Source organism: Labeo rohita, chromosome 13 (assembly GCF_022985175.1).
Source record: "Labeo rohita strain BAU-BD-2019 chromosome 13, IGBB_LRoh.1.0, whole genome shotgun sequence".
NCBI lineage: Eukaryota > Metazoa > Chordata > Actinopteri > Cypriniformes > Cyprinidae > Labeo > Labeo rohita.
Genome location: NC_066881.1, coordinates 2,935,198 through 2,958,797, shown reverse-complemented (window position 1 = coordinate 2,958,797; position 23,600 = coordinate 2,935,198). Strand labels below are relative to the sequence as shown.

Sequence of the window (23,600 nt, the reverse complement as noted above, 5' to 3'; positions counted from 1 at the left end):
ACTTATTTATTTGTCTGTTATTATTATTTTTTTTCTGTAAATATTAATAATGTGGTTACTTAGAAAACATTGTTGTTGGGTCACTGCATAAGTAGGATGTGACGGTTTGTCAGTGTGGTATTGGCCCACTGTACTACTTTTTTTTTACCCAAAGAAAGAGATTTTCAGCACATTGGGGGGGCAACAATTTCAAGAAAGGGGTTCGTGTACAATAACAAACATTTTTATTAAATCATAAAATTTTATTTGTGACATTAATGTGGAAACTATAGAGACAAAGTAAATATGTGCTAGAAAACTAATGTAGGCCTGTATTACTTGTATTTTTCCCATTTACAGAAATCCACTTTTACATGTGGTGGAAACAGACATTTCAGTTAACTACTTTATTTAAATAAGTAGCAAAAATTGTGGTGGCTTAAAGGGCCAGTAACATGATTCTATACTTTTCACAGAAATTATTTATTGTAAGGTTGCTGCATCACAACATGTGAACTCAAACAACTCAATCACAATCAAATCTACATCAGTACTGTGCTTTATCAGTCTAAAACTATTAGTCTGGACTATTATTTCACATTATAGCTATTTTAACACACTAATCTGACCAAGTGATACTCTCATTGTTAACTAAACTATGTAGTAACGTACTGGACTCACTCAACACCCACCTAATATGGTAACACCTTCTCACGTTCTCATATGTTGCAATTCACTGTGACTGGTGTGTGTTTATTTGCATTTGTACTGGGCCTCCCATCCAGATACTAATCAGGCTCAACACGGCTTAATGGAAAAGCAAGCAAAAACATTTACAGAAGCTGAGTAAAACTCCATCGGTTTTTATTATCCAGAAAGAGTTTATTATTTAAAAGAACAGGTTTGTAAAAGTCTCTGTAGAATTTATTAACTGGGTTAACAATATAGCATATGCAGGGCAGAACTGTGACAAAGAAACAAGAGTGGGCAGTTTATACTATTTCATTTTGCTTGAAGAATATGTAGTCATTGCTTAAAACGAGGACTTTAAGATTAAGCAAAACATCCGACACTGCTTAAAGTCTTGAATCAATGAAATGACAAAGTTTAAAGGAGTCATGAAGTCAAATCCTCCTTGATTTTTTGACACAAGGGGTAACATTTCAGAACCTGAAAACTTTAGTCCTCTATTAGTGCAAATCTATTAGCCCAAAAAACAGTTTTTATTAAAACCAAGCTGCCAAATGACCTGTTTACTATGTCAGGGTTTTCATTACATAATAGAGATGAATACAGTCAGCACAAAACTGCCTGCAGCCTTTTTGGCCCATCCACTGGCACATGTTGGTGAAATGAAAGATACTACAACAGGATTACTTGGAATAAAAATAGATTTAGATGCATGCTGATCCAATCCAATGATGTCCAATTCCTATCATCTCTGTTTACCTTCCGAAGGATCCTAACATTAGTCACTGTTTATTTTCAACAAAGCACTTGATAAGTAATTACATAAATTATTTATAACAGGTAGACACAAGTTTTGCAAACACACTTAAGTAACCATGTAAGTAACAAGTAAGTAACCATGTTAATTTTAAAGTCTGATCTGATAAATGGTAAGGACTCAAGTAGTCAGCTGTTCTGTTGCAAAACTTTATTTCTGCTTTTGCATTGGTAATCAAGCCATCAACTGAATGGTCAACTTCACACTGTTCATTTCATTAGCATGAAAAACAACAGTTTTTCAAATTAAGATTAACCATATTGTCACAGACTTTGAGTTATTTTGTCTTAAGCCCTATTCAGACAGAACTAGTCAGGGTTGCCAGGTTTTCACAGCAAAACCCGCCCAACTGCTACTCAAACTAGCCCAAAACTAGCCTAATCGTGTTTCAAGGGGGTCCCCCCAGTAAAAATCACATTCCGGGGGGTAAAATACACGGTTCCCCTGGTGCAGTTCGCATTCCAGGGGCTAAATATAATGTTATTGGGGTCGCTTCAACCCGCGGACATAAAAAAAGAAAACGCAGAAACAGTGTAATTTACTGACTTATCTCCCACATATGATGCATATGTATGATATAGTTGTTGTGATGGGGGAAACAAACCTTTTTGAAGTTTCGCATCAATTGAACCAACTGCTTTGCAAAATGATTCACTGTTTCGAAACACTCAAAACACCACACGCTGGTGATGCCTGCAGTCAAAACTGTGTAAATCAACAAAAACTCAGGCCAAAACACGCATAAAAACATTTTACAAACCCACTGCAAATGTTTTATTGAAAGTATAATACATTAAATGAAGTTAAAATAATAAAATACCATTAAATATTAAAGGGGTCATCGGATGCCCATTTTCCACAAGTTAATATGATTTTTTAGGGTCTTAACGAAAAGTCTATAATATACTTTGGTTAAAAATTCTCAATGGTTGTGTAAAACAACGCCCTTTTTACCTTGCCAAAATCAGCTCTGCAAAAATCATCCCATTCTGCTCGAGGCTGCTTTAAATGCAAATGAGCTCTGCTCGCCCCGCCCCTCTCTTCTCTCTGTGGAGTGACGAGCCTGTTTTTAGCCGCTAAACTTGCTAACTAGCACATTATTAGGAAAGGCAATCGCAAAGATTCATTAAAAAAAAAAAAAACTTATACTCACCTTTATACTCTTCTGCTGTAAGTGAAGCTGGATCACGAATGATTCGCGCGAACATAAACGGATATATGTAGATCGGGAGGTGCATTCCCTTCACAAACAAACGTAATCTACTTCATCTTCAGCGGCTCAGATGTCGGGAGTAAATGACGACCACTATGTTCATTATTACATCCAGCAACACAACACCTCAATCGCTCAATTCTTGTCTAACTTACATCCTGATCCGGCATCAAAACATGGAGGTTGGACTGTTACAACTGATCTTGGGTAAGACGTTCATATCAATCAACTATCATGGGAGCGGCCTCTGTGGGTGTGACGCCACAACAACAGGCATCTGAGAATGGCTCGATTTGAAAAGGGAATATTATTTTTACAGATTAATTAAAAACCACTGCATGGATTTTTAGCATTATAGGGTAGATCTGTACACATACACTGCCAACACATTAATGTTCAAACAACATGTAAAAGTGAACTTAGCATCCGATGACCCCTTTAAAGTGAACACTTAATTTAAGGGTAGTCTCATCAAAATTAGAGAAAAAGTTAAGGAATTACAGCTCTTTAATATGTACCTCCCCCTTTTTCAAGGGAACATAAGTAACTGGACAGCTGACACTGTCCAATTACTGTATTTCATGTACAGCCTCTGGCTATTCGTTAATTTTTTTTTCTACATTAATTAAGCAGGTAAAAGGTCTGGGGTTGATTTTGAGTGTGCCATTTGTATATGGTAGCTGTTGCTCTGAACCCACATCATGCGGTCAAAAAAGCTCTGCATGCAAGTAAAACAGAAAATTGTTAGGCTTTAAAAACAAAAGAAATCCATCATAGAGATAGCAGGAACATTAGGAGTGGCCAAATCAACAGTTTGGTACATTCTGAGAAAAAAAACACCACACTGGTGAGCTCAGCAACATAAAAAGGCCTAGCAAAGAACACTCTCCAGGATGTAGCCGTGTCACTGTCAAAGTGTATAATCAAGAGAAGACTTCACAAAAGCAAATACACAAGGTGCAAACAAGGCCAGATTAGACTTCACCAAAAAACATCAAAAAATGCCAGACCACTTCTGGAAAAGCATTCTTTAGATGGCTGAAATTAAGATTACAACCTACAAAAAAAAAGTATGGAGAAGGCTCGAAACAGCTCATGATCCAAAGCATACAACATCATCCATGAAACAGCAGTGTGGAGCAGTGTAACAGCATGAGCATGCATGGCTTCCAGTGTCACTGGGTTACTGGTGTTTAGTGATGATGTGACAGAGGACAGAAGCAGCCGGAAAAACTCTGAAGTGTACAGGGATATACTGTCTGCCCAGATTCAGTCAAATGGAGCAAAGTTTATTGGGTGGAGCTTTGTATTACAAATGGACGATGACCCAAAACATACAGCAAAAGCAACCCAGGAGTTAAAGGGGTCATCGGATGCCCATATTCCACAAGTTGATATGATTCTTTAGGGTCTTAATGAAAAGTCTCTAATATACTTTGGTTAAAAATTCTCAGTGGTTTTGTAAAACAATACCCTTTTTACCTTGTCAAAATGAGCTCAGCAAAAATAATCTCATTCTAAGGGGTTGTTCCTTTAAATGCAAATAAGCTCTGCTCACCCCGCCCCTCTCTTCTCTCTGTGAAAAGACGGTCTTGTTTACATTAGCCGCACGTAGCCGCATGTAGCCGCGTTTAGCCGCTAAACCTCCTGACTACCACGTTATAAGGAAAGGCGATTCGCAAAGATTCATAAAAAAACCCTTACACTCACTTTTGCTGTAAGTGAAGCTGGATCATGAATGATTCGCAAGAACATAGATGGATATATGTAGATCGAAAGGTGCATTCCCTTTACAAACAAACGTAATCCACTGCATCTTCAGCGGCTCAGATGTCGGGAGTAAATGATGACCACTATGTTCATTATTACATCCAGCAACACAACACCTCAATCGCTCAATCGGAGATATTCTTGTCTAACTTACATCCCTGCTCCAGCATCGAAACAAAGAGGGCGGACTGTGACACCTGGTCTGAGGTAAGAGCTCATGTCAATCAACTATTGTGGGAGCGGCCTCTGTCGGTGTAACGCCACACCGACAGGCATCTGAGAATGGCTCGATTTGAAAAAGGAGATAGTATTTTTACAGATTAATTAAAAAACACTGCATGGATTTTTATCATTATAGGGTAGATTTGTACATACACTGCCAACACACATTAATGTTCAAACAACATGAAAAAGTGAACTTAGCATCCGATGACCCCTTTAAGGTAAAAAAAAAAAAAAAGTGGAATATTCTGCAATGGGCACACCAATCTTCTGATTTCAACTTGATTAAGCATGCATTTCACTTGCTGAAGACAAAACTAAAGACAGAAAGACACACACACACACACACATATATACATATATACAGCTTCTGTCACTCTCTACTGCAATCATGTCCCATTCCTCACCTGAAATAGCTTCCAGATCACTTATAATCTTTTACCAAACATTTTCAAACAGATTTAGATCTGAAGACTGAACAGTCCACTCAAGATTATTTTACAACCGGTCCCTGAACCAAGATCAAATACATTTGGATGTATATTTTGAAATGGTTGTCCTGCAGGAAAGTCCAGTGATCATCAAGCTTCAGTCTTTGCACTGAAGGCATCACTAAATGGCCTGATACTTCAAAGAATCCATGATGTTCTTCATATGGTCAAGATTTCCATGTCCTGCAACAGCGAAGCACCCCCATAGCAGGACAGGTCTACCTCCATGTTTAACTATGGAGATGGTTTCTCTGCTAATTTTTTGCACCAGACACACTGCTGATCCATGGGTCCAAAAAGTTTCAGTTTGGTCATATCACTTCATAAAACATTCTTCCAGAATTCCATGGGTATATCTAAAAGAAATGTTGGCATATTCAGGTTGGCCTTTTATCTTCTTCTTGGTCAAGAGTGGTATTCGGCAAGCTGCTCCAAAATGAAGGCCACACTTGTCTAATGTTCTTCCAATACTCTGCACTGAAATGCTGTTACCTCCTTTCAAGACATCTTGCCAGTCTTTGGCAGTACATTTCAGGTTTTTCTCAGTTGCTCTGATCAAACATTTTACAATATCGTGTTTTTTCTTCAACAACCTCAAAGGTTTTCTGGTACAACACATTTTAAGCTTAGGAATAAGGCTACCAGACAGAGTCCTGTACCGGTCTACTTTGTTAAACCCGCACCTGCAGCTAATTAACAAAACACCAGACCTGTTATCCAACAGCAACACTAATTCCCGTACCTGACTCGACACGACCTGACCTGACCTGACCTGACCTGTTTGACATAAAAAACACAACCCGGGCCGTACCCACATAAAATCTCCTACATGAGGTAGACAAAACTCATTTACATTTACAATACAAGCAATAAACCATCAGGCATTCTGAGTTAATGGATTTAAGAAAAATTAAGAGACGCGCAAGCCACGCAATGCAAACAAAAAAAAAGAAAAAAAAGAAGAAGAAGAGAGAGAGAGAGAAAAAGAGTAAGAACTATTGTGTACATTGTGTGAACAATCCATTTTGAACAAATTCTGTTATACAGATGCTTAGAGGTCTAAAAAGCCTAAATTAAAAGTAGACAAAAACTTTCATCAAAATTATGAATAGATTAAAATACAGAAAGCGAGCAAAAATTATTATGGCAGCGCATCAAAATTCAGCCAAAAATAACAGGGAACAGTTGAACGTTTTGAAAATACAAACATTTTCACGAATTCCAATGTTTACACCAAAATGGCTTTATGAATGACTTACACAAAAAATTATTTTGTTCGTGTTTCATGAATGAGGCCCATTGTGGGCAAATGCACCACTCAGCCTGACGAAAACGACATTTCTTCTAGAATTTTTTTTTTTTTTTTTTTTTTTTTTAAGAAACAGGCTCACTTAAAACATGCTTTGGCATTTAAATCTTATGTTTACCTGAATCGCTTCAAACTTGCTCAGAATAATTGCAAGACACAGCTGATGTCAAATTGCAATACGATTCTTGATATCTTAAATAATGTTGGCATGGTAACGTATCAAACAATAATTGTATATTTGCTTGCTTGATGGCTTAAAAACATCAGTGCTGCTGACTTGAGAGATACCAGAAAAAAAAAAAAATTTGATTAGAAATATCAGTTCCCATCGGTTTGAATAACAAATAAATGCATAGAACCAGTTCATAATTGAACAATTGTCATGTTTGGTTGAAAGTCACAGGAACGTAAACAGAACAGCCAATTTAGAGCTGAACTGAACAAACAAGAAACAGGGCTTAAACACACATTCAACCAAATCACTGAAATCATTTCGAATCAAAGAGAAGCCATAGAAACAAATACAAACTAAGAAACAAAACTACAACACATGCTAGACCGATACAAAACAAACACAGGCAAGATAAAACAAAATTCAGGAGTCCCTTGTAGTTTTATATAATTAGTGCACAAAGAAATTTGTATAATAATATAATAATATTATTAATAGCATATTTGTCAAGCTATCTGGCATGATTAAACATATTACTGTCCATTTAAAGTGCCCCTATTATGCCTTTTCAAATATGATCTTTCATGTAGTGTTTCATGTAGCTGTATGTGAACATAAACTATCTGCAAAGTTGTGAAGTGCACGATAGATAAAGTTATTGTCTATCAAAAAAAAGAGTCGGCTCACATTTGCCTGAACCAGTCGTCAGCAATTCGAATCTTTTTCTGTTACGGCCACACGTCACGAAGTAACATATTCGCATAATGTCCGCCCACGTTCTACGTCGCGAACAACTTGCCCGCCCACAAACAGTCAAATTTCCATGTGGTTTAGGTCACATGGAAATTTACACATACATTATACAGAAGACACTGTATCCTACGCTGTGAGTAAATTTGTTTTATATTCACTTCCAAAAGATGATGAATCTACAAAGATTGTATTTTCTAGCGATCGTTCAAAATGAGTAGTTGTGTATGTTATGTTGTGTAACAACCCTGCACATGTCATGCTAACTGGCTAATTCATGCTTCTGTAGTTCAGCTGTGACTTATGTGCTACATAAGCACTTTCTACGGTAGACCGTGCTAACTTGTCGATCAGCCGTTTCAGACTCTGGCTCAAACTGGTATGGTAAAATCGATGCCATCTTTTCTATGTATTGACAAGTATCCAGGGCTGTCATTCAGTTATGGCAACACTGTACGCGGTAGACCAATCATAAAGGACTGCGCCATCTGACCAATCACAGCAGTGAGGGCTCACGGAGGGGTTTAGAGAGACTGATTCTTCGAACTGCATTGCACGAGTCGTTTATGAATCATTTAGAAACGGGGTAAAATTAAATCTATTTTTGAAGAAAACTGAAGTGTTTTTTGACCTTGCATACATGTAAACCTGTTTTGAGAGTCTATTAAAAAAATATTAGCAACCATTAAAATGGCATAATAGGGGCACTTTAAGAAAAAAAAAAAGTCACAATGCTAAGAGATGCTTGAATGACAAAATACCACTGAAACTAAGCAAAGTCATGTTTTTTTTTTCTCGATTTGTTCAAATACAATAAACCATTAGTGTGTAATATATGTGTCTGTGTGTGTGCTTTACCTGTGCGTAAGTCCACATGTTGCAGTTCATTCCTCACAAGTCCAAGGTTGTTGGGAACAGAGGTGGCGAAGGACAGAAAACTAGTCAAACTAACCCATTCAATTCCTCTGCAAGAGATAAAGACATCAAAGAATAAAGTTAGAAGAATATTTCATCTTTAAATTTAATCTAGTAGGGATGCTTTACAGCAGAATTTGAATATGTCTCATATTTGATGAAGTCTGCATCGATTCTCTTTTCCTGTTTATTACTGTGAAGCTGGTTTTTAAAGGCAGGGTAGGTCATTTAGTAAAGCTTTTTTTTTATTATGCTGGTTGAAATCCCAAAAGCAATCACTGAGCTAGGTGGGCTAAATGTATTTATATGTATTTATATTATCTGTTGAAGGCATAGGTTCGAAGGCTATGATAGGCTGTCCAACCTGCCTGTCAACATTTGTATTTGCATACCACCACACACCCTGTTTGCACAGAAATTATACATCATCAGCGCGTTCCATTATGCTATTGCAGACCAAGCGAGAATGGAAGGCATTATCATTGTAATATGCACTTTGTACTGTAATGTTTTCTCATTGGTGAATGAAACATGAAGTAATCTGACAGTGTCACCAACCTCTGGTCTGCTTGTGTGTGTTCATGTGTTTTGGAGGAAGTGTGGCTTTGGAGAGTAATTTGCAAGGAGGGTGGGATCTTATGCTTTCAAAATTAGCTTTCTATTGCTAGCCTCTCCGAAATAGCCTATCCTCCTAAAGGGACTGATTCTACAGGTGCTGCATGAACTATGACTGTGTATTCAGAATTTTCCCTTTTTCCACTTGCACTTGCGCTTCTTTCACAATTCACCCAAAGCACAACAGTATCCTTATCAATCTTACTTATGCTCTTGGAAACTCAAAACATGACAGACCTTTATTATAAATCAAAAAAGACAGACCTAAATAAATAAATAAAGGAGGTCAGAAAGACTGACTGTCTAACTAATGGTGTGTCCTGGCTGGGGGATCCAAGCAGACAGCACTAATGAGACACTAAATGGCCACATGATTATTTAGGCCACTTCACCTAGAAATATGCAGATAATATGGAAATGAAAAGACTTTATGGGATGAGGGCACAGGATTGGGGGAAAGTTCTAGACTTTCTGTGTATGTGGCAATGAATATGAAAAGTGAGTCTATGTGTGTATGAATACAGATTATGCTTTACTGTGTTTTTGGAATCACTTAATGTGGAGATATTAGGGATATTTTGTTCCCTGTGCAGTTAGATTTATTTATGATAAAGCACATTTCACCCAATTGTTTCACTGTGTAACAACCTTAGCAAATTAATTAATATAGTGTCAAAACTGTTTTTATAATGTCAAAAAGGTAATTTAAAGGTAAATCTGGACTATGTTTTTATTAAGGCTCTCTCTATATTTTGCTGTGCTGAGCTTTCCTACTATTCTGATGAGTCCCCAAATCCCTGCTGCATCCCACCACACAGTTGGGATGGTACTCTGCAGGTGATAAGCAGTGATAAGCAGTGTAAGTTTATCCTATGTCAATGGAACTATATGATCACAGAGCTCATTCAACTTCCAAGGCCCCTCTCTATCAATTGCTCTGTTGGGCCAGGAGACCAGCTCTAGAAAGAGTCCTGGCTGTTCTAAACTTATTCCATTAAGGAAAATGAAGCCTACATGCTTCTGTAAATCTTAAATGCAGCAGATTTTTTATTATTTTTTTTCCCATGAACTCTTCCCCAGATCTGTGTCTTGACACAATCCTGTCTCTGACATCTACAAACAGTTTGACCTCAGGGCTTGGTCTTTGATCTGATATTCATTTTCAGCTGTTAGATCTTTCTAAATCATACTCATTCAATTGAATTTGCCACAGGTTACAGGTTAACTCCACTCAAAGTGTAGTAACATCTACAAGTGATATGAATGCTCCTGAGTTAAATTTCAAGTGTTCCAGAATATTTATGCATTGTAATTAATTCAGTTTTTTTTTTTTTTTTTTTTTTTTTTTTTTTACTTTTAATAATTAACAAAGTTGTGTAGATTGATGTGGAAAAAAGTCTTTCCCATCCAAGATTATTATCTTTAATGTGATCACATCCACAAGCTGTACAGCTTTTGATATGACAATCATCCAGTAAGGCAGTGGTTCTCAACTCCAGTCCTTGGGGCCCACTGGGCTGCACATTTTGTATGTTTCTGAATCTCACACACTCAGTTCAGTTCATGGATCTTTCTGCTAATGAGCTGATGATCTGAATCAGGTGCGTTAAATGAGGGAGACATACAAAAGGTGCAGAGCAGTGGACCCCGAGGACTGGAGTTGAGAACCACTGCGGTAAGGCATTGTAATTCTTTAGGGGGCACTGCAGACCTACTCATAATTCTCATAATTTTGTCAAACTAATTATAAAAACATAAATACAAGTAGCTCTAAAATATTTTTGAGTTTTTTTTTTAAATCTTTCGCTTCAGACCATCTACAAATGTTAAATATACAAATAAGGTTACGACTGAATCTGTCAGAGAACAAGATCTTCAGCATTAAAGTCAAATGTAAGATATTAAAACCATTTTTAAGACCTGCACAAATAAAATTAATACCAATATATCAATACATAAGAATTGGACTATTGTTCTTATGTGCCCTAATGCATTAGCACATACTCTTTGACCAATAACTTATCTAGGTGTTATAATGCAAATATGTGGACCAGCATCTAAGATTCGCTAATAAAAAAGATCCCACAACAACAGTGAACAGACCCAGCAAATAGTTTTAACTAGCAACTTATATTTATATTTTATCAGCACACAACAGGTAAGTTGCTTCAATTAATATAAAACAATGGAAATGGGAAAAAATATTGCCACAAATGAAATTATAGTTACTCAATTTCTATTGTCACTCTTTATTTCTTTAGATCTCATAACCTTTCCCTTGGTTTTCAGCAAGGTAAGTTCTTACACTTCACATGATATTTGATTCACTCCAAAAAAATAAAGAAAAAAAAAGGGATATAAGCACTTTAATTACTTTTGTATCTCCATTTAGTTATTTGAATCAGTGTTCAAATACCAAAACCCCAAAAACACGCACACACACACAAACAAACAAACAAAAAAACAAACAAACAAAAAAAAAGTTGTGGTATTTCCACAAAAAAAGATTTCAGTGTCTTTTAGCTGCCAATGCGAAGAAATGTATCCATCTGAGAGAAGGAAAGAAGAGCAAACTCATTCACTGCAATACTGTCAGTAGAGTTCAGATCATGTCAAAAGCCCTATTTGTCCGAATCCAGGATGTCGGTGTTTTTCTCTCACCACCCACGTTAAAAAAAACCTGGCCGAATTACCTACTGTTTTTTGACGAACACCAAGGTCATGTGGTAATTTAATTGCTGTTCGAATCCACATCTCGAGTTTACAAGAAGAAATCGATTCAAAATTCAATGCTTAATACCTTTTTGTCTACTGCCGAACACTGTACAGTAGACTAACTGTGGACCTTTGCTGTAATTTGCATGCATGTTTATTTCTGAAATGCTGGAAAGTATTACTTCAAATACTATTACTTCAAGTATTACTACAATACTTCAAAACTGCTTCACCACAGCGAGTGGGAGCAGAAAGAGAAGAAAAGCACCTAAACATTTAAAATGGGCAGCAGTAGGGGTGTGACGGTGAGGAAAATTTCCTGGGGGGTAGTTGGGGGGAGGTTCGTTAGAGTTTGCCCTCTTTTCCACGCTTTTCTTTGCTTTTAAATAGCTTGTAAATGCCTGTGCCCGTTTTACTTTAACTTTCGAATTAGCAGCAATTCGGCATCAACTGATTGAATGGACAACAACAAAACAGTACGACAAACTCGCTTATATTAAACATAGAATAATTAATTTATTAACAAAACAAATAAAAACACAGACTTATAGGTATAGGCTTAATGCAAAATAACACATAACTGTAATGCGACTGTTGTTCCTCACACTGGACTGAGCAGCTAGATTCAGTTTTTAATTGTACTCTCTAACTCTAACTTTTCAATTGTCTCTAACTGAACTAAATGATTTTTATTACAACAACAACAAAAAAAAAGACTGGTGCCGCGGTGGGCAAGTGACGAAACTGGTAATACCGGTATCACTGACTATCGCAATAAGCCTTTGAAATACAATGTGTATTATATACAGATATATACATAATTATATCGTGTATAAATATATACAACTATAGCAGTGTCTGTTTTCCTATTTTTAAACAGGAGATTTAAATAATCAAATAATAAATAGTATTATATATTATAAAATGTGCTTGGAATAATAAGAATACATTTTACATAATAAGAAGTACTTTTAATACATTTTACACAATCATAAGAATAAATTTGTAAATAATATAAATTTTATTTATCGCAGACAATCATGTGACTGGCGACGTAAGCAGCGCGTTCCGAGTTCGCAGGATCACAGAACTCGTGGTTGCGTTTACACTAGTGCGTTTTCATTTTAAAACGCATAACTTTTTTTACAGTTACGCCTGTCGTTTACACAACTTCCTACTCCCTCTGAAACTGAGACTTTTGAAAACGCTGCAGAACCCATTTTAGTTTGAAAATTCTGGGGTTGCATTTTAGTGTAAATTGACCAAATGAAGACTTTTGAAAACGATGGCGTAGCCGCCCACATTCTCTCTGCGTATCCTTGTGACCGTGTAAACAATAACATCATGCTCATTGTTGTACCCATAGATATGTATAGGTAGATGCATCATTTGACTGCTCCAAGCACACAGACACATCTGCCATCTAAATAAGATGCCATCTACCTATACCCATCTATGTTCATGTGACATGCATTTTCGGTTGTGTAGTGTAGACGGAGATGTTTCTGAAACACAGTGAAACCACTAGAGCAGGGGTGCTCAACCCTGGTCCTGGAGATCAACTTTCCTGCAGAGTTCAGCTCCAACTCTGACCAAACACACCTGAACCAGCTAATTAGGATTTCAAGGAGCACTTGATAATTACAGACAGGTGTGTTTGATTAGGGTTGGAACTAAACTCTGCAGGAAAGTCGATCTCCAGGAACAGGGTTGGGCACCCCTGCACTAGAGTAGACGTTTTCATTTCATTTAGTTTTAAAGTGAAAACGCACTAGTGTAAAAAGGGCCTGAATCACCATCAGAATCCATGATTTTTTTTTTTGTTTGTTTTTTTCCCCTCACACAGAAAAATCACAAGAACAACTCAAAGAGACTCACCAGTCCAAATCCTCCTCAGAACCACCGAAAGAGTTGGGGCAAATCCAGACAACAGCAGTGTTATCAGGCACCAGACCATCTCATTACATCAGTCAAACATGGACAGGAACACAAAACAAAACAAAAAAACCCTGACCAAGGAGATCGCTAAACTCTCACTCGTGCTCCTCAGACATAGAACATTCCAGAAAGCTGATGATATATCTTGTCTTGTTTTCCGGTTTAAATCAGTCTCTTTCCCCCATCAATCAAAAGACACAATTTATCCAGCATATTATTTCTTTCTTTTCCCTGGAGCGTTAGCAAACACCATGCTCGTCAGAAATCCACGCACAAGAAAGAGAGCTGCCTCTAACTCCATGCATATACCTTGTGCAAAACTCTAAATCATTTTTTTTTTTCTGGCTGCACCACATCCTACGCTCTCATTGGCTCATCTCAAGTTTAAGACTTATCACCACTAGCCACAAAAATAACCAGTAGAGAACACTTTCATAGATCACTTCTTTTAATTGTTTTAAACCGCCTTTCAGTTATTAAATTAAAAGCACAATATGTAAGATTTTCATAATAAAATATCATAAACACTTGCACAGTGTGATATATTTTATGCAGTTGTACTTACATTATCCCAAAAGCTCCTAAGGGTTTGTAAATCCAGAGAAATTAAAAATGTAAATAATGGCTCATCCCTGGTCACTGTCACCTTTTAATGACGTAATAACCAGTAATCTTTAGTTTCCCCTTGTAGGAACTAAAAAAAAAAAATGCTGCTGAACAGTTAAACAAAATCTTTTAAAGCTGTCCTGAATAAAATGAAATGAAAAGTGTTGACTGCAGCATTAAATTTACATCTGCTCAATGTTGGATCATGATTCTTTTTACACGTTTTTACAGTGTTGCACATTATAACTAATCACACACTAGTCGGTTGAGTTTAGGAATGCAATGGCCAATCAGGCATTCAGATGAGTCATCGCTGAAGTGCCCGAGTCTTTTTATCAGTGTGCACTCGGACTGAATTCTGCTCGCTCGCGAATTCTCTCATAATAAACAAAGTGCAGATGTAAGTAAGAGATGAATTCATCAAACAGTTTATAGACAGCTTTACTATTTATAATGTTTTTTTTTGTTTTGTTTTTTTTTGTTTAGAGTGCTTAAGGTCGCGCTCAGTCATAATGTTTATTGATAGTGTAAATGTTCTGTGCTCGCTTTCTCTGTATAATTTATGGTGCTAGTAATTGTTTTGCATCAGTTCTGAGATTATTGGAATGCATCGTGATTCTCTCGAATCAATTCTGAGCTTAGTTTTTAACGGCAGATGGCACTGCATGCTTTAGAAACAGCCATGCTGTGATTGCTTCCAGTTCCTTACACACACACCACAAAAGCATAAAAGTCAAGGTGCAAGTATATTTAAACACTTACATGCCAAACACATAAGGGCTCATCTTCATGAGCATCTGAGTGTGGGGTTAAAAGCTAGCCTAGAGTACCATCTGCTGTTAAAAAAAACTAAGCTCAGAATCGATTCCAGAGAGAATCACGATGCATTCAGAAAATCTCAGACTCAATCCACGAATCACAATGCATCAATTTATTGTCCCAGCCCTAATCGCTGTTTGAACAATTGCGGAAGGTACAGGTAATAAAAAAATGTATTCATTACCTCATCCGTGAACATTAATTGTGAATTCCATCACTGGACTCCCGTTGTTTTACTCTCCTTCACAGCATCATCAAGCTTCGCCTTTGCTATTGTTTTGAAAATGCGACCTCTAGTGGTGAAAACTTACATATGTGCCTTTAATATAATAATCACATTATTTTTCCGCCGACTATCTGGTAACCCTGGTTGCACAGTAGTTCTCAACTCTGGTCCTGGGGGACCCACTGCTCTTCATATGTTCTCTAGTGCATTGGTGTCTAACTCATCTCCTGGAGAGCCACTGTCCTGCAGAGTTTAGCTCCAAATACTTCAGGAGAGCTAGAAACTTCCAGGCAGGTGTCTTTGAATTGTTTGGAGCTAAACTCTGCAGGGCCACTGAGTTTGACACATGTAGTGTGTGCTCATTTGTTCCCATAATAATCCATTGTAGCACCCCATTGACCTGGATCTCATTTAGTTCCCTCAATTTTATTTGTATATTTATACCCCCAGTTTTGTTTAATTCTTTGTCTGGAACTGTCCAAGGCTTGTAACCGAAAGGTTGCAGGTTCGAGTCCCAGGTCCGGCAGGGATTGAAGGTGGTGGGAGTGAATAACCAGCGCTCTCTCCACCCTCAATACCACGACTGAGGTAAGTCCCTTGAGCAAGGCACCGATCCCCCAACTGCTCCCCGGGCGCTGCAGCGATAGCAATATGGCTGCCCACTGCTCTGGGTGTGTGTGCGTGTTTGATCACTTCTCACTACTGTGTGTGTGCACTTGGATGGGTTAAATGCAGAGCACAACTTCCAAGTATGGGTCACCATACTTGGCCACACGTCATATCCTTTCCTTCCTTTCCTGTGGATTTTAACTGCAATAACTAATGTGCCCACTTACAGATTTAGCCACATCGGTTTTATGAATTATGACACAGCTTGGATTGTTGATCCACTGGGTTAAATTGCTTTTTCACCACAAATAAACCGCTCCAGAGCTCATGGGACCAAGACCACATCATTCACACAATCTGTAACCCATTATTTTGTTGTGGATCAGAGTGTGATTGTTGTGCTCATATACACCTAAACAAACTAAGGAAAATAATGTGCAGGATCCGAAACAAACATTTCAAACACGCCAGGTGTGAAAACTTCATAAGTGAATAGTGTACAGTAGATCAGAACCGAAAACCACTCTTCTTGTTTGATATTCTAACACAACAGAATGCATGTACAGGTATATTATTACAGAGTAAACTAAGACTTCTTACCTGACTTCACAGGAATGGACACTTAGCTCTTTGTGCAGGAGTCCGCTGGTTAAGTTGTACACCAGCACAGAGCCATTGCTTGTACCTAATGGGCAAACATGCAAAACATATACATGAATGCTGTAATTGGCTTTAATAATAATAATAATAATAATAATAATAATAATAATAAGTACTGATTTTTGTTGTTTTTTCCTGTCAACAGATCAGTTTTAATCATTTCATTGTCATTTTCATATTTTTTTGTCTTTGATTACACATACTAATCATTAAAAAAAAAAAAAAACTTTTTTCTAAATATTATCAGTAATTTCTGATGACACTGTTCATAAAACAGCCTGCTCAGATTGAAGAGAACATCATTCATCCTGTCAATGGAATAGAGCAGAAGTTGATAGAGTTTCAAGGGGACCCCCAACAAGATGTGAAAGTAAACTAGCCTAATTACATAACGTTCTATAACATAATTAATAATATCCAAAAATGCTCATTTCAGGTCATCAACAACACCATGAGTACACACTGAACAATAAGCATGTCCCAGCCAGGTTCATCACTTGTTGGGGTCCCCTTGAAACATTTCCATTATGATCTGCACTGTTTGCAGCACATTTCTTTATTTGGTTGCATTGTGAGCACTTGCAGCACATGCTGTCAAAATGTTAAATGTGTTTTTTAATTTGCTGGTATTTTATTTTTAATTTGCATGCGTTTCAGAGTGTTGAGCTCTCTCAACAACCATAAATATGAATCATTTGGCACAAAATAATGAGCTGGATGTATGTAGGAAGCACCACAGTGTCAGACTACATGTGCACAGGCTATCATTTAGATCATTTTCCATCAATTACAGAGTTTTATTAGACAAGCATGAGTAATTTCAGATCTGAGTGCTTGAAACAGCTTAGTATTCACTTCATTTCTATCGGAGAAGACTATGCTCTTGGTTTCAGTTCAAAGGCTCTTATGGAATATAGACAGACTGAACTGACTGACATTGATGCATCCAAAATTTTATAATTGTCTGGCTTCAAATGTCACACCAGAAGAGTCAGTTGCAGATGTATTTTTTTCCCTCAAGTGCTAAATGACCACTTGTCAAGATTGCTTCTCTTAAGTTTTAAGATGATTATTTTTATTTTATTTTATTTTATTTTATTTTTTTACAAAATCTGCTATTGGGAATGATTCAGCAACAGTCCTTGTGCATTGAGGCAGATTGAAGTTCTGTATCATCTCCAGGGCACTCCTCAAAAACTATAGTTACTTTAGAAAGGCATCTGACAAAAGGAATTACATGGTTTTAAGTGCTTAGTATGCTTGCTCATTTGGATGTATAGTGCATTCAGCGACCTACAAAATCTCATCAGATGAAAGATTGCATCTCTGCGTTGACTCCAATAATAAGATGACGAGTGGAGAAAATTAGACCACCAATCCCAGAACTCAAATTACAATTTACAAGATCCATTGACTGAATTGGGTGAAACCTCATTTGGAACATATTCATATTTCTATCATGCAAAATAACAGATCTTCACATACTTAGGAGGTCTTCAAACTGTAATATAGTTTTCATTTCTCTGTTACCGAATAATAGATGTAACTCAACTAGAGCTCTATTTTTAGTCACAGTTCAAAACATACATTAGTCTTTACAAACTGTTAAAGTTTCATTTTTTTTGTAAGCTGTACACTTGAGTTTATAATATCTGTGCAACGCACAATCTCTGCAGAATCTTTAAGAGTGAGAACAGAACATGGTCTTGCTGGTTTGAAATGCTGTAATGAATGACATTTACTCAAGCTTTTATCAGTTTTGTCATTTCAGCTCATGTGATTTTGCTCTCTTGGCTCTTTCACTTTGCTGTCAAAAATGAGGTTTCACTCACAGAAAGACTGTATATGATACTTCTGTGAAAAACTTCTGTGAAAAACTCAATACAGTACGTGTGTCACAAATCTGGTCGTGACCTGCGGTCCGCTCACCACCAGATGTCGCTCTCGTTCCATTATCACACTCAGACTGTTGCACTACACCTCGGACTGCATCTCCCACTATCCACCACGCTGATTGCGCCATACACCTGTGGCCAATCAGCAACCCTATATAAGCCCCGGACTTTCACTTGGCAAGGACCGAGTATTGTGGAGATTTGTATCAGTTGCGTTTGGCACTCACCTAGTGCTAGCACTGTTTCCTAGTTCCCGTGTTCCTGAGTTTCTAGTTTCATGGTTCCCGTGTTCCCGAGTTCCTAGTTTCCTTAGTTTAGTATTCTCACCTGGCCTTCTCGTTTCGCCTGTCTCGCTGCCTGCCTTTCTGGACTCTCGCTCGTTTAAGGATTACTCTTTGTTTGCCGTCTATGTACCAGTCTGCCGTTGTCTGACCCTGCCTGCCTTTCGACCATGTCTTTGCCTCATCCCATTAATAAAAGCTTGCATTTGGATCCGCTCGTCTCCCGTCCCTCTGTTACAACGTGTATCTTAATACACAATATGCCACACTGATTTTGAGAAGAAAACATCTATAGCTGATCTATAAACAACATCATTCAACTGACAAGATGTGTGATATGAACCACTTACAATAACCATGTACTTGTTTTAATCATGACCACTTCGCACAAAAAACAAAAACAAAAACAAAAAAGCACCCTGATAGCGCACAGTTTCACCTTTACTTTAACTTATTACAAACTGGATATTATAAAAACCTTATTGAAATAAATGTCACTTGAGTTTATAAAACTGGAAGTTTACAATAAATGGATGTCAAAAAGCAGAGAATTTTAAACAGATATCTTAACTGATGCTGATATCTTGGAAGAAGAAGAAGAAGACGAAGAAGAAGAAGAAGAACGTATCCAACACCTATCATCCGTTTGAAAAACGAATGGCCCCTTTGTAGTTCACCCAAAATAACAATTCTGTCACTAATTACTCACCCTCATGCTGTCCCAAACCCATAAGACCTTTGTTCATCTTTGGAACACAAATTAAGGTATTTTTGATTAAATCAATTACTCAATGTAACAATTAGGGGTGTGCAAAGCAGCCGGTATTTGTATCTGTATTTGTATTTGTTGAGGGGAGAAAAGTATTTGTATTTGTATTTGTATTCGAGTAAAATTCAAAATAGGCGTAAAAATCCAGTTTTTTTGCGTTACACTTCTACACACTTTTTTTGGCTGGTGGAGGACCAAGAGATCTCAGCAGCAGCCACACTCTTTTCTATTTGGTTGCCCAAATCCATGTGAGGAGTTCCAACTAAGTTAATGAGTGACGGGAAGCTATGCTAAGGTGAACTGGGGAGTCGCTCTCTAAACGTGGGGTATTAAAATTGCTTTTGAATGCGCGCGCGCGCGTTTTACTTTCGGTTTAGTTTTAACGATGGCGCGAAACTCTCTGCGGTGCTGAGCGTGCATTCCACAATACAAGACATTAATTTAACAAAACTATTCAAGTGGTGGGACACAAACGGGATTTTGAAAAGTGTGTCCCCAGTGGAAATTACGCCCCTGCGTGAGTGGAGTTATCATTTGATGTGAATGTATGCCAGAATGTGCGCTGTAGCACAAAATATAGTATATTTCTTCAAAAGCAGATTGTGGAGACATTTTAATTGTCCACAATCAAAAATCGTCATATCACACACCCCTAATTGCAATGTAGTTTGTACAAATCCGGAACAGAGGTTGGTTAAGAGAGAGAGAAAAAACGGCCGGTTCCGAGTTTCAGCGGAGCGCAGTGTCAGTGACAGGGAGTGATTGACGGCTAATATCTAAAATCTGTTAAGAATGTAAAGATCAAGTTTAGTTAGTTATGTAATGTTGGAGAAAACGGCGAAACTGTCACTGTATCAGCTCACAGCAGTCTGGGCAGTAGTTAGGCTAGCGAAAGTTTTGTAAAGAAATAAAAACAAGTCGCACCGCAACGATTTCTCGCACTCGCACAAAGGCTTCCAAATATATTTTGCGGTCGCGCAGATTAAATTTTGGGAGCATATGCCCTGCCCCCAACCCCTCCGACTCCTGAATGTCACCCACTCACTCGCTCATGCGGGCATGCACTGCGGTCTCATGAGGAAACGCAGCTTTTTGATATAAAGTTTTTCTTGTTCCCGAATACAAATATTTTTTAAGTATTTGTTCGAAATAAGTATTTGTAAAAAACACGCTATTTGTGCCTTTCCGAATACCGTATTCGGGTTCGGCTCCACCCCTAGTAACAATATACATTGTTAAGGACATCGTAAGGACATCTTTAAAACAGTCCATGTGACATCAGTGGTTCAACCGTAATTTTATTAAGCTACAGATGTTACTCATCCAGAGTAATACTGCCGCTCCCATGTGAACGTGTTGGAAAGTAGTGGATAAATTGATTACAGTTGGTCTATAATCTAAGATAAACTAATAATTCATATTCACAGAAGCAAATTTATTACTTTAGTGCATTTGTTACTCAGAATAAACTCAATCAGCATTAGCTAAATGACATTGAGTCTGCGCTTACATTTTTAACAAGTGTGCAGTATGGTTTTTATTATTGAATAAATGTTATATCACCATAAAATAAAGGTGGTTTACTTTGTATTGGAGCATTAAAGTGAAAGCATATTCAGTGCGGAATCTGCAGATATGCTAATGTCAGTGTCACATTATTTGATATTTGTCAGAAATACAAATATTTGAAATTTACATTGAATTATTCCTACAATAAACATTACAATTTCGACATGTCACGGACGTACTTTGTTATCTGTCCTGAACTACAGAAGGCTACTCCTGCATAACATGCCCAAATTAAGAAATTGTTGAACATTTTTTAATTCATTTCTTGGTAACACTTTAGAATAGGGAACACTTATACACTATTAACTACGACTTTTCCTTTAATAAATTTGCTGCTTTTTAATAGTTAGTAAGGTAGTTGTTAAGTTTAGGTATTGGGTAGGATTAGGGATGTAGAATAAGGTCATGCAGAATAAGGCATTAACATGTGCTTAATTAGTACTAATAAATGGCTTATATTCTAGTAATATGCATGCTAATAAGCAACTAGTTAAGAAACCGTAAAATAAAATTAAACACAAAACGAATAAATAAAATCTGCCACGATTTAGCCAAAACAATGAAACTATAAATACTGGACAAATTAATAAAATGTCTTTAAGTTTAAACTCATAAGTTCTCTCATTATTTAACAAAGACATTATATAACGAAATAGTATTTTGTAATATAAAACTAATAAATGAGTACTAAAACTTTCAGGTGAAAACTGAAAATATGGGCAATTCCAGCTTTAAGGATGTGACATTTGCAGTCAAAACCTAAAATATAAATTCTCATAAAATGTATTATTTTTATTTTTTATTTTTTTAGTTAACTGTAGTCCTTCGCTTAAGCCACTATTCAGCTAATCGCACATTTATATTAAACCAACTAGCCTACTAATCCATAAGGAGCTTTAATATATTCTGCGTTCAACAACATGCATAAAGTTGGCCACAAAGCACAGGCAAAAGTATCTTATAATGTTAATGAATGTATAGAAAAAGGAGACATTTAAATTATTAATATGTAAAGTAAAAATAACTTATTTAAAATGTTTTCTTGTGGGCTGCAAGATGAAATTCACAGTGCTGACTCTCATCTCCACAGTGGCCTGGACAAAATGCAACATTGATACAGATTGAACAAAACTGAGTGGAAAAAATAATATGTGTGTTGCAGCAGTGCGTCACCGTAAATAAATACTGTGCAACCTTTTAACTAGTAATGAAGGTAGGTTTTTTTTCTTTTTTCTTTTTTTTTTTTAATAAATCCTCTAGAATTTCTTTACATCACAGACGTTATATTTTTCACTGTTGTGAGCAGGGCTGTTTAGTTAAGTACACCGGAATATGTGTCATTAAAAATTTAAGATTCAAACCTTTTATCTGTGACAGTAATGTTGACAAAATAAATATGTACACCTCAAACAGTACTGGCTAATACTGTACAGTAAAAAGTTAACACTCTTAGCGCTGCCGTAACTGTAGCATATATTTCATTCTAACTGTCAAATAGCTGAAACTTTTATTTATTTAGAATAATTAGTTAAGATTTCATGTTATAATGGTATATTGTTATTGTTATTAAACTAGTAATTTATTTTATTATTTTTTATCTTCATTCACAAGTAATTATTATTCCCATGTTGACACGGTGTCAAGCATCCCTTTGCGCCACCTGGTGGTGATTTTGCTAACAAGTTTCACATCTGACTGATTTGTATTTGTTGCTGCTGCTTTACCGCGGTGGTAATAGGCATTCTCGTTGACTACCTACTGTATGAGCTATATGTTTGTGTACAAAGAAAACAAAAATAACACTGAGCCTTGTTTACAAGGCAGAGGAAGGCACATGTATTCGTCATCATACTCTTGTGAAAGCACATCAAAGACTGACACAGAAGAGAAGAAATTGTTGAATAAAGTTTGTTTTCATAGCTTCATAAAATTAAGGCTGAACCACTGATGTCACATGGACTATTTTAACAATGGGCCTTAAACGTGGTAGTTGCGTTGGTGTCTATGAAGGGTCAGAAAGCTCTTGGATTTTGATTAAAAATATCTTAATTTGTGTTCCGAAGATGATCAGGTCTTACAGGTTTGGAAGGACATAAGGATGAGTAATTAATTACAGAATTTTCATTTTTGGGTAAACTAACTATTTAATATCTGGTTGTGCAACCTTTAGCTGCAATAACTGCAAACCAATGCTGGAGATCAGTTATTCACAGCACTGTGGTCAAATGTTCTTCTTTGCCAAACCGCTCAGCCACACTCTATTTTTGTGCATGAACTGCCTATTTAAGGTCATGCCACAGCATCTCAATAGGGTTCAAGTCAGAACTTTGACTAGGCCTCTCCTAAACTTTATCTATTTTTTTTTTCTGTTTAAAATAGTTTGTAAACCTATAATTCTAAATCTCACTTTACCTGAATGTCTAAATCCACAAACCTTAAACTTCAGTCAAACATGGTGCAAAAATCTGCTATCCTTACACTTGAGCTAGACCTCAGCATGGTAGGGTGATGCAGAAGAAACCTACCAGTGAGAAAAGATGTGAGGAAATGCCTCAGTTCACCACATGTTA

At 37.0% G+C, this 23,600-nt stretch overlaps 1 protein-coding gene across 1 annotated transcript in view; it reads right to left on the bottom strand.

Annotated features, from left to right (window-relative positions):
• Positions 1 to 23,600, bottom strand: part of wdr11 (WD repeat domain 11) — a 123,239-nt gene that overhangs the window by 45,348 nt on the left and 54,291 nt on the right. The window contains exons 11-12 of the mRNA XM_051126725.1: positions 16,457 to 16,541; positions 8,272 to 8,378 (exon numbers count right to left, since the gene is read on the bottom strand). Coding sequence (XP_050982682.1) covers positions 8,272 to 8,378; positions 16,457 to 16,541 — 192 coding nt within the window. The remainder of the gene's footprint in view (positions 1 to 8,271; positions 8,379 to 16,456; positions 16,542 to 23,600) is intronic.